At 32.7% G+C, this 12,500-nt stretch overlaps 1 protein-coding gene across 6 annotated transcripts in view; it reads right to left on the bottom strand.

Moving 5' to 3' along the window:
• Window positions 1–12,500, bottom strand: part of ZCCHC7 (zinc finger CCHC-type containing 7) — a 208,171-nt gene that overhangs the window by 16,856 nt on the left and 178,815 nt on the right. For all 6 annotated transcript variants that reach the window (XR_010382720.1, XR_838367.3, XM_010995563.3 and 3 more), the window contains exon 6: window positions 12,139–12,174. Coding sequence is in view for 4 of the 6 variants with exons in the window: in XM_010995563.3 (XP_010993865.1) it covers window positions 12,139–12,174 (36 nt within the window). In the remaining 2 variants the exon portion in view is untranslated. The remainder of the gene's footprint in view (window positions 1–12,138; window positions 12,175–12,500) is intronic.

Here is a 12,500-nt window from a genome sequence, read left to right as displayed (position 1 = left end):
GTGACCTAAAGGCATGAATTTGACTTTTGAGCAAAACAAAAATTTGAATTTAAAATATACTTTTTTCTCCTATACAAAGATAATATTTCTACTACCTACTCTAGAGGTCAGATATAGTTTTCCAAGTACTTTATTTGGTTTTACAAAGAGGAGTCAGGAAAGAATGGGTGCCTCCCTTTCCTTTGGTATTGTTTACAATATAAATGCCAACAGAAATGTAGCTGGTACACATTCAAAGAAAATCACAACTGGGGACTAAAGTAATCAAAGGAAGACATTTTAAAGTTGGGCAAATAGTTCTGCAGTGAACTGAATCAAAGCTGAGGTCTGTGAAGAGGCAAAACAATGATCCCATATGACCAAAGATACAAAGGCTAACGTCTTGTCCTCCCTTTTCAGTGTTTTTCTGGGGTGAGTCCTCACACCTGGGAATCTGAACTCCAGGTCTATTCCATGGTTTTGGACAAAGCCTTCTATTTGCATACTGTTGCGTCAAATGTTCACAGTATTACTTCCCTGTGAGAAATACTAGGAGAATGTCTCTCCTTAAGCTAAAGGCTTTGAAATTATTTTAAAACAAAGTTTCCTTTATGAAAATTTTTAAGCTTTTTTTTCTCAGTGAAAAAAAGAATTCAATTGTATTCCAGTGGACATTGCTACTAATTTCCCCTACATCTTAAAAATGCCATTAAAAGTACCTATAATGACATACCTATATTTTTTATGTGTTAAAAAAACTATGTCATATACCCAACAGACTCCCAATCCATCGAGTAATTCCTTAATTAGGCAGATTTTTGAAACATGTATTATGTACACAACAGACCGGAACGTCTCCTTTGGAGCATTTTCTAGTCTATCGGGTGATTACATCATTAAGCCACACATGCTACGTAGAAAAAATCCTTATGAAAATTCATGAAAAAATGTACAGCACATCATTAGCATGCAGCAGACGTGTATGCTTTTGATATTTTCTCTGTTAAAAAAAAGCTACATGAAGTAATTAGTCCAGGTCATGAAAACATGAGAAAGGTACCAGACACTGGTGAAAAAAAGAAAATTGCACAAAATCCCATCTCTCATGGTTTAGCTGAGAGTAATTTGCTTTATTGGAAAATGGATTCTAAAACAGTGTTCATTTGAATTGCAGCAGAATAAAGAGTGTTGCTTTATTGATTTGGTATTTCCTATGTACACGTAACTTCCTCCCTACTCCTCTTTTGGATACTCTTAAGTTTTATGAACCAGTGGGTTGACGGTTGCAAATGACCGGTGGTAAGACCGTTAATTATTCAAGCCCCTGCAGTACTGTATGCTTGTATACTTATATCTTCATTTTATGTAATCTAGCATGTAAAGGATTACATGACTGTACCTTTTTTCAGTAAGTCAAAATGACACTAAAGTAGTATGAATAGAGGTAAATGGTTGGTATAACTCCCAATAGTGAAAAGATTATATACTCACAATTTAAGCATTAGGTAAAATCTAGATGATAATATATTTCAAGACTAAAATAAATGAAGCATCAGCCTTATAAAAAAGAAGCTATTAAACTTATTAATTTATGATTTTTCTTTTTGTAAATGAGATTCCATCCCCCCCAAAAATCCCCAACAACAAGAAGAGAAAACCTCAGTAAGCAGAGAACAATGAGCACATGCAAGGCAGTAAGGATCACAGTAATTCACTCCCTGAATGCTCCAAATCTTCATGGCTTAAAAAGCATCCCAATTTTCTCCAAAGGTAGTGGCATTTATTCACTGGGCCATAGCTAATTTTACATGGAATGCAAAAATGTTAGTTTAAGTTTAATTTACCACCCTATTTAAATATTTCCAATGTAGCTCTCAAACTGCAGAGCTATCCTTCCGTCTATTTTAATTTTAAAGTAAGTTAGCAAAGGCTTCCTTCTTAATCCCCAGAGACTACCTACATAGTGACACAAACGCACAAATTTATGACAGCAACATAAATGCTCTTCTGAAGTAATGTGCAACATTAAGTGAAAATCGTTTCCTGGAAAGATATTATAGGTATCTATATTTTATTTGCCATCTTAAACATATCTGGGTCTTTATGGCCTTATTTTAAAAATGTATTTCCTTTTTATATTTCCTGGTGCAAATGGACTGCATAAATAAGCAATGTGCTATGAGGCTTCAGACCAGCCGATAAAACCTTTCAATTTTCATGCCAGCTTCTTCTTTTGTAATTCAAATCCGCCTGGAAACTGGCAGCTCTGAAAACTGAAACAAGCACTGCCACAAATACCTTGTAATGCTATCGACCTTGTCTGCCCATGCAGTGAGAAAGGGGGATGCGTATGTGTCTGCAGCCATCCAGATAACACAACTCATTTTGGGGGGGTGGGGTGGGGTGGGGTGGGGATAACAGAAGCCAGCCCCAGACTGTGCACCAAAAGCAGTCATTACCAGGCGCGCTGGAGAATAAGTCTCTTCAAAATACACAGTGCATTTAAAAACCATATATGAGGCTGAGCCACTGCTGTCATTACCAATTTTAATTTGGCTCCTTCAGTTTGCCAGCCAGATAAACTCTTTAGTGCTGTTTTTTAATCTATTTGCCACATTTTATGTTTAAGATTATACTAATATGGACAGGAGAAGGAATCACTTTTAGGGGAAATAAAGAAATAGATCCGCTTATCGGCACCCATCAGAAAGTTCATTAATCAGCCAGGCTTTGTGCCCTCTAAATTGAAAGGTTAAATAATCCTCTCAGGAATATTTCTCGGCCCCTCCGCCAATTGTCCGGAGAGGAGCTGCCATTCATAGCACGCGGGATCGGTGACAGGGTATCTTACCACTGTTTGGACCCCAAACAATGATGGACAAATGGCCTGGTTTACAAAGAACCTTTTAGTACACGGATGGAAAAGGACCACAAGCTTTGATGCAGGGTGGAGGGATGAGGAGGGTGTGGAGACAGGATGTAGGGGGAAGGGAAAGAGAAGAACACATACATGTGTGAATCCAAGGATATTTTATCTGAATGTTTATTGGGGTAGACTCTGAAACACAGAAACCACATTAATATACATCTTCCGACCACATGCAGGGCTTAACATATTCAAATCTGCATATATATTTTGCATACAATTGCACATAAACTATCATTGAAAAATTGTAGAATAATAGAACCATAGCTTTATTATATTTATTAGTTAATACACAGGGGATCCAAATAAGCCCTGAGATTTTTATTTTTGCCATAATTCCACATGACTTACGACAAATACTTCTCCTCCTCCCCATACCCCGCCCCTGATTATTCAGCTGAAATACTCTTAACCATCAGTCACAAAGGTAGAGAATTCCACAACTATAAGTACCTGTTTAGAGGGGGGAAGTAATGTTTCTCTGCTTTTACAATGTGCTCCATCTTAGCTCCTACCTGTCTTAAAGAACAAACATGGACTAGGAATGCTCTTTGAAAGAATGCCAATCACATCCACTGAGGAAATGCTTAATTTTGTGTTGCCTTTTCTGCTGCACCTATATGAGAATATGGGTGGGAGTCTGCAAAACAACTGACCAAGCTCTTATACATCAACATTTTGCTGTGAAATCAGGCTGGTTTCTGGCATCAATCATATAAAGGCACGAAGCAGTTTTATCTGAAGTGTAAAAAATTGATATGCTATTTTGTTTCATTCCTTATCTGATTAACGTAGATCCTCTACCCCTAGCAGAAAGTATTGTAATTGCTTATGATAACAGACAACTATATTCAGATGACACTGAAGTTAGCACTTAAGAATTTTACATTTGTTAAAAATATTTTTAAAAATGATATCATTATATCTTTATATGGTACACATTTTACATAGTCATTTTCACTGAGAGGAAGTAGCCTAAATATGTTTATGATCTACTCTTAAAAGTCTTTATATTTTTAGGCAAGTCAAATTAAGAAAATAACTTAAGTTTGCTTTATTTAATTAAAATTTACTCATCTACATATGTAGAAAAGGCAAGCATAAATAATTTGAAAATGAAAACTGATGTAAATTTAATAACAAAAGACACTGCTTGTGAATATTTCAATTTCAATAACCATAAGAAGGAAACATTTTTAGGAGACAGATAGTAAAGAGGTCATTATGAGTATCCTTATCTTAGGCAAGTACAAGACTTCACAATACATAACCTGAGTTTGGGCTATTAGTCCAATGGCCATCTCTACAGGTGTGAGGCATCTATGGGTCTGCTGTACTGGAGCTCACTCACTGAGTGTTGAACATGGGCTATGTGTGAGGTATTGTGCTAAGTACTTCACATTTATCATCTCACTGCATACTTACAACAACCCTAGAAGGCACTATTTCCATTTTTCAGATGAAGAAACTGAGGATCTCAGAAGTGAAATATTTTAACTAGGTTTGCACATCTAGTAAATGAAAGACAGAATTTAAACCAACATTTGATCCCAAAGTTGGCATTATTTCCCTTGTATTATGATGAAAAATAGTCTGTAGTAATTTCCTGAAAAATAAGACTGCCCTTTCAGCTGAATTTTACAGCATATTTTTCTAAGGACTAGAGTAAAATGAGAAGGAAATGTGGTATAAAGACAAATAAAGGAAATGTAAGAGATCCAAGAAAGAGAAAATCAAGATTTTATTGTACAAACAAAGTTACGGGACAATCCAAAACTTAGTCCCCCTATCTGAAAAGAAATGTGGGGTAATCCACAAATACATGTAAAGGAACAATATTTATGTAAACTGGGTATTTATAGACATGCACATACTATAAAATTACAAATATGACTTTATAATCTATCTAATAAATTCAGTTCTGTGTGATTTTTGAAAAAAGGAATTAAGATACTGGGCTAGCTTTATTAACAATTGATTCACACAAGTGAATTCTTTTCACAAAGCTCATATGGATTTCTGAATGTGCCCACTGAAATGTGATCTACCAGTGTAGAGGTACACCAATTAAGTGAAGGTCTATTTCAATTCCAAAGATGCAAAAAAAAAAAAAAAAAAGTGTTAAATGTTCTCTAAACATATAGCATTTTTCTTCATGTAATATTTTTGATATTTCTAAAAAACCAGAGTTATGGGTCTTAGAGGACCACTGCTGAACCCAAAACAGTCAGAAGAAATACTTGCAAATTTATAAAAACATAACTCTCATGACTTTATGGCATACTGGGACCAAATGGCAAATGAACTTCAAATTTAAAATCTGATTTTATCAATAATTCATTAACTTTTAGTCGTTTAAGAAATTTTGCTTTTAAAATCTGTTTTAAGCTTATGTTTACTACTGTAGTTTTTACAGTAACAAAATATAACAGTAGTTTAGAGATTTCATGTCAATAAATCAAGGGGTCTTTCGGTAGTTTTTCCCTGCAGATTATTCAAATGATCGACCAAAACCTTTAAAGGTTATGGTTGATCATGACCATGAGTGACTGATTCCTAAATACTTAACACTTGTTAGGAACTACTGTAATCTACCATGTCATTCACATGCATGACTACTAAAAGGAATGCTTAATACAAATATCATCGGTTCAGTATACTTTACTTTTATTCCTGCACTGAAATGTCCAGAGAAGATTATGATAAACTCTCTCACCTGGAATACATTTATTTAAGGAATAGCATGAATCACCTGTTCAAAGTACATATGAAAAACAATCACTTGAATATGCTAAAATTACTCTACCTAATAGTTTTATGCTCTTTACGTGTAGTTAACATGACAAAGAATAGGCATCATCCAACATTTTAGATTTTTAAACTGTAATTTATTATACAGTCAGACACTGTGCAGTGTTAAACTCCTTGAATTTTGAAAATTCTTAGGCTACTTGTTTATATTCATTTTTGCTATAACAGGGGCAGTATTTCAAAGTGTAAAGTTTTAAGTTAAAAAAAATTTTTCTTTGGGATTATAAGAATAATGTACGTGTTTTTTAAGGAAAAGAAAGAAAAGATTTTTTAAATGTTATATATATTAAAATTATAAATACTTAGAAATTGGAATTTAATTACCAAAAAACTTAAGTATCAAGAAGAAATTACCCCTACAATGACTACTTATAATTCGTTTCTAAGTAAAGGTGAACATAACTAGGAAAGAAAAGTGTAGCAAAAAGTTCAAATGTAATTTTTCACCTTTTTATCACCCTCAGGAGAAACATTTGTTAACAACTAAGAAAATGAATACCACAACAGATGTTTCTTTAAATTTTAAAAACAGGAGTAAAACTTGAAGCTCATACAGTAAATATGTAAGTCCTAAACATAACAGACCTTGCTCCTAGACACTAAGGGGCATACAAAAAAGCAAAGGGACTTTGTCAATTCAAGAAAGTAAATTACTTTTTATAATACAGCTTCAGACTCAGTTAGGTTATTATTAGCAACATGTACTACCTTAAAAATAAACAGAAATCACAATGATAGCTGTTTAGGACATTAAAGATATTTACAAAATGACAAAAACACAGCTGCTTCTAGGCCAAAATATTTATTAAAAAATCTTGCCTAAATTGTGTGGATGCTGCATAGTTTTCATTGTTTGATTATCTGAAACACTTAAATATACATTAGAATTATTGTCATAAAGCACTTGATATTAGTTAAATATATTAACACAAGAAAAAACTACACAAAATATGCCATATTGATTTCCCATTTAAAACTAATTTTTGCATCAAAATGTTGAAAATCAAATAAGCTGAACATTCTCTCTGAAGGGGATGACACCTCAATATTTCTTTGAAAAAAAGAAAATATGAAGGCTCTCCCAATATGCTTTAATAAATAGAAATAAATTATATCCAAATTTAAATAATTTTATTCTACTCCCATTCATATAAATAAGTTTGTATACATACAATGTCTAGAGGTCTGAGGAAACATTGTGAAAGGAAAAATAACATATGCATTTATAATTCGCAATGTTCACTTTTTTCCTGTTCCTTCTACATAAGCTTTAGAAAATTGCTTTTTGATGATTTGGCAAATTGTATTTATTTTTAAATGAATCTCATTTATTGAGATTGATAATTCCAGGTTTCATTTGCTTTGAAATTGCATTTCCCAATTGCTTCCAATGATAAGTTCTGGCAAATGTGGTCCAACATGCTAGTGAAATAAAGACTTTAAAAAAAATCAGTTGGCCTACTCTGTAAATGTAGTAATTATCTTTTATTCTAAATTCAAACATGGCAAGACTGAAGTAAAATATTACTAGCAAAAATGTTGACACTAAATTCTTTAAGAACAAGGTATTTAAATAAATATAAAAGTATTCACATAAATTTTACATTAGAAAAATCTTTAAAATTTTTGGTTACTGGCCAAATGTATTTTCTATGTCTGTTATCATAGATGGAATATTAGAAAATAAATCATCAATGATTATTCAGAAAATTCTTTTTATTCACACACCAACGTAAATTGAGACAGAAAGTAGTGTGATTAGTTTTGTAGTACTACCACGGCAAGGTGGCCCTGAGGTACTAGAAAATAGTCATGTACCATCTGAATCATCAAAGCATGATTACATTCACTTTAGTAGTGTTTTAGTATTAAGGGCATTTTTTAATAAAAACTAAAACTTTGAAAATTTGACAGAGATATAATATCTTAATAACAACACTTAACCATGGTGACAACAGACATGGAGGAAAAACCCCTATAATTTAAACAAGAGCACGACTGGTTCTTGAGGAAGCTGGCAAAGTAAATTGAACTACCAAAATAAAAGCCTCCAAAATAAATTTATAAAAGTTTTAGTTTGTGATAATTTGTGTGCCAGGCCTCAAAAAAATGTACGAAAAAAAGTTGATTTAAATAATTCTAAAATAGAGTAAGGCCTAGTTGTCACTCTATTTGGAGCTATTTGACATTTTAAAATACAATCTGTAACCAGTTCTATTTCCTTAGACACACACACACACACACACACACACACACACACACACAGAGACCTATCACTGTGTGGATGGGGTTCGTATGGTTTTGCAGTTCTCCTTATGCAGCCAAGGAGCTCTCAGAATGAGATTTAGTTTCCCAACATATATCCAATGAAGAGAGAGTTTTTTCCCCATGGAAAGATAAGATTCTGGCTTGAGGTCGACTTTTTGAAACTCTTTACTTCTCATTTTAAGCTATTTAAAAATATATCCCATTTGAATATTAGGCAGTTAGAACATTGCTACCTACCCACAATTCCAGGATAAAGACTTTTGTATAGCTATAGCCTCGTAACCAAATTCCAGTTTCTTAGTCCTTCTGGACTGTAAAATCTAGTTCTAAAGTTAAATTTAAATCTGTTGACATTTAGGGTTACCTATTCTGTGGTACAGCAGAGAATGCTTTAGAAGGTAACATTCTTGTTTAGTGTAAAACTCTTATTTCAATACTGTGAAAGCTCAGAAAACATATTTCAAATTGATATTTCTAGGTAAGGAGAGAAAACTGAGTAACAAGATGAAATGATATTGTTAAGTATGGTCCCTAAAATACATTTCGGCATTCAACTGGTTCAGGTAAGACTGACTGCTGATTACTGGTAAACTCAGGTCACAAGACTTTCCTGGGTTAGAAAGGAAGACAAGGAAACTATACTCCTCTCCATTACCCTGACAGCAAGTATTTTAGTTTTTGAAGTGCGAATTCTAGACATTCCAAACATTACATAGAGAGAACATTTTAAAACTTAATTATTCCAAAAAGGTTACATTTGCTTCCTGTTTAAACTTTTAGTTAAAATAAAAGGTAGTAGGTTGTAACATACTTTAACAATGCACGCAAAGAAATCCAAGGGCAATATTAAATATGCCCTTTTTTGATTCTTAATACATACAGCCCCTAAATAGCCAACTCCTGGTTATTTTTTAAGTAAGCAGATTAAAAACAAGATTAACAAAACATCCAAAGCATGTAAAATTATAGCTTCTACTAGTTAAAAACTCTGTTGGTTGTAAAACTCTGTTGTTGGCCATTTTGGCCTAGGATTTTTAATATAAATGAGACTAGAAATGATAGAGGGTGGGGGGAGGGACTTTCCTTCTTGAATAGTTAAAGAGGGAAAATTTTTATGTACAGTGAGCTATCTGAAAGAAGAAAAAGAATATTCAAAGTTAGGCTTTACCAAAATCTAAAAATATAAAAGAAATTAAAATACAAGAACAGTGTTGTACCACTGAAATTTTAAAAACTTCCTAAACATTTTTTGAAGGACGTAAATACATCAACTATTTGGGGAAATTATTTAATTGCTAAATAAAAACCATATATTTTTCTTTTTCTCATGCAGGTCCCCAAAATGATAATCTAAAGTCACTAAATTATATGACATGCTTCTATAGCCACTAAAATACATCAAGAAAAATGACATACCCAAATATTTATTATAATATGGATATAGACATATATCTTACAGATATATCTTAGACTGTCTTAGATTTTTATTAGCATGCACCCTTTAGAATGATGGTCTTATTTATTAATGTAGTGAAGGCTAGTCAAGTTTGGTTAAACAGCTATTCTATTCAGATGTAAGCTGTTAAGGAGGCTTTATTAGATCTCTCATGAAATTGCTGAAAACAGTGAACACTTCTCTTTTTTAGTTTTCTTCTTATTTCAGAATGTTTAAAAGAATTTTTGATTTGATTTGATTTGATTTCATAGGTGGTCTATTTATCCTAATCCGCTTCACCACCTTTTCTACGTGTTTGAGAAATAACACTCTGTTTAATCTATAGGCTTTTTTTTTTTTCCCAAAAGAAAGTTATTCCTAGATAGACTTTAAATTGTAGTTGCTAAACTTTAGGTTGTGTAAATTCTCACTGACTGGGAGGCAGATAAAAGCAATTAAAAACCTCTCAAATGTAAACATTTCTAAACTAGATATACAAATCAATTTCTCCCCCAAAAAAGCATAGTTCACTTTGGGTAAGAAATGGACACATTTTGGTTAGAAAAAGAAATCAATCAATGACTAGAAATTTCCAGTTTAGGAAGACTGGTTTAAATGAATATACGGTAGTAATTGTAACCTTGGCTTCATTACTTGGTCATTGCTCTGATTGACGCCACATTCACATGTGAGGGCTACTATGAGTCAATAGATGGCAGTCCATCGCCTAGTAAAAGAGCTGAAGATGACTAAACTCACCATGCATCTTGTTTCTATTCAAGATTAAATACAGCTTAATTGCACACATTAGGATATTGCCTATATGCCTAATTATTTAGTTACTTTATTTTAGACGGATTGATATATATGTACACGTGTTTATAAATAGACCCGTTTTGCATTTATACTTGCACAGCAAACTAATTCTTAGTTCCTAATTGTTAATTTAAACTTGATCATTATGAGCTGTGATAGTTACTTCAATATTATTTTGAAAAATTAATCAGGTTTCCAGATTGAGACAAATATTTTGAAAAGATTTTGTTGAACTTATAGGTAGAATATACTATAATTTTGCAAAAGACAAATTCATTTTGTTTTTATTCTTCCCAGCTATTTTTTAATAATTTATTTTCAAAAGTTACAATATTAAACAAACCTTCAAATATCTGTTATACTAAACATCGATTTCTATCCTTCTATGACAAATAAAAAGAACATAGGTGCAAATAATGAAAAGAATGGCTTTAAAACAGTAATTCCCATACTTCAAGTTTTCAAGATTGGAATTCTCTCACTCAAGGGAAAAGGGAAAAGTAATGCAATGTTAAATCCAATAGACTATTACCTAATAAAAATACTGATGAAAAACTTGCTATATAGTTATAAATAGAGACTGTGATCTTGAAAAATATAATACATGATTGGATTCCAATTAAGTTTAGGCTAAGGATTTCACCATAGTGTGTTAGGACAAAAGAACTGCTACCTGAGCACAAACATATTCACATGGGTTACATCTGTAATGTGCATGTGTAACGTGTGTGTGAGCGTGCGTGCACGCACACATATATTTATTTATTTATTTAATTCAAGGGTGAGTGGGAGGTAACATTAAAGATTTAACAAAACCTAATTTGGGATTGAGGATAGTTGAGGAATTACAGTTCTCTATGGAGAATCTTTAAACAAATTAAACAGTGATAATAGAATATTGAAAATAAACCATCTGATGTGCTTTTGGGGCCTGGGATAGACACATTGGTAGTTTGAGTCTACTTATTGGTTTATTTCTACTCCATGAGAGGACAGCAGTTAAGAAGACACGTTTTGTAAAAACTCTGTCCTATCTATTTTTACTACTTGCCTTCCTGTAAACAAACTTTTTAATACATTAAACTTTAAGGAACAGCTTTAAAATATACTGCATAACTGTATAATTACAAGAGTAACTTTTATTGTAGTCTCTTGCTCAGTAGAACATATACAATACATTAAAAGAATTATTAGTAGGGCTATGGTGAATTATTGAAATTATTTATGCTGAATATTAAAAACAAACTGACTTCATAATATTGACTTGAGCATTAGCCAATTGATTCCTTAGAAAACTATGTCTTCTGCTTCTACTTAGCCTAAAATCACAATAAAGGGAAACCAGAGAATTGAATAACTTGAATAGTATCAAGCAGATATGTATATACTTTGAATAAGTCAAGAGGAGCTTAAGGATATGACAGTTAAATTGTTCTATATGAAAGATACACTAAGTTTTTTCTAGCGTCACTAAAAAATATGTGTAAATGTTTCAATAAAGCTAGAAAAATAATGGAAGATAGTGTGGACAGTATGCTTGTGGACTGTAGATAATACAACATTTTAAAGATGCTGTTTTTTTTCCTTTTTTTTTTGCTCCTATTATACTTTTCCCTTCAATTTAACGCATGTAGTCTAGGAAGACTGAGAAATAGTATGACGTAATCATTAAATGATGTGAGTAATAAAAACAATCAAAATCTTCTAAGAACAGGAAGATAAAGGATAGAGTATTGAGCAGGGGAGAAGAGAAAAAGTGTATTATTGCTTTCTCAGTGCAAAAACTCTTCAGATGTTTATTATCTCCCAGTAGAAGATGCTTGTCTATATTTTATGGTCAGCAGTTCAGAGAAGGGTAAATAGGCTAGGTCTTGGGGAAAATAAAAAAGGTGCTTCTACTCACCGTTAGGTGATACTGCCTCCAGATTTCTGGGCAAGCCTGGAAAATAAAAATATTGATCAGCTGGGAGCATGAAACAAGGTACTTTACAGCCTGTTGGTTTTGGCATAACCCAGCATCCACCGGTGTCGGTCACAGGAAAATAAGAAGCTTAACAGAAAGGGTCTGCATTTCAGCTTCAAAAACCTGGCTAGACAGTTTAATTGAATTTTACACTGGTTTAACACACTCCCTGCCATTGTCAGAAAGCCAGTAACAAAGTTTTCTCTCTCTTTTTTTCTTTTCAGGTTAGAAGTTTTGGGCACTAAGATGTGATTAAAAGCCATAACTCAGTTAAACTGATAAATGAACAGTAGTGGTCAAAA

Source organism: Camelus dromedarius, chromosome 10 (assembly GCF_036321535.1).
Source record: "Camelus dromedarius isolate mCamDro1 chromosome 10, mCamDro1.pat, whole genome shotgun sequence".
NCBI lineage: Eukaryota > Metazoa > Chordata > Mammalia > Artiodactyla > Camelidae > Camelus > Camelus dromedarius.
This window is presented reverse-complemented; position numbering and strand designations above follow the sequence as displayed.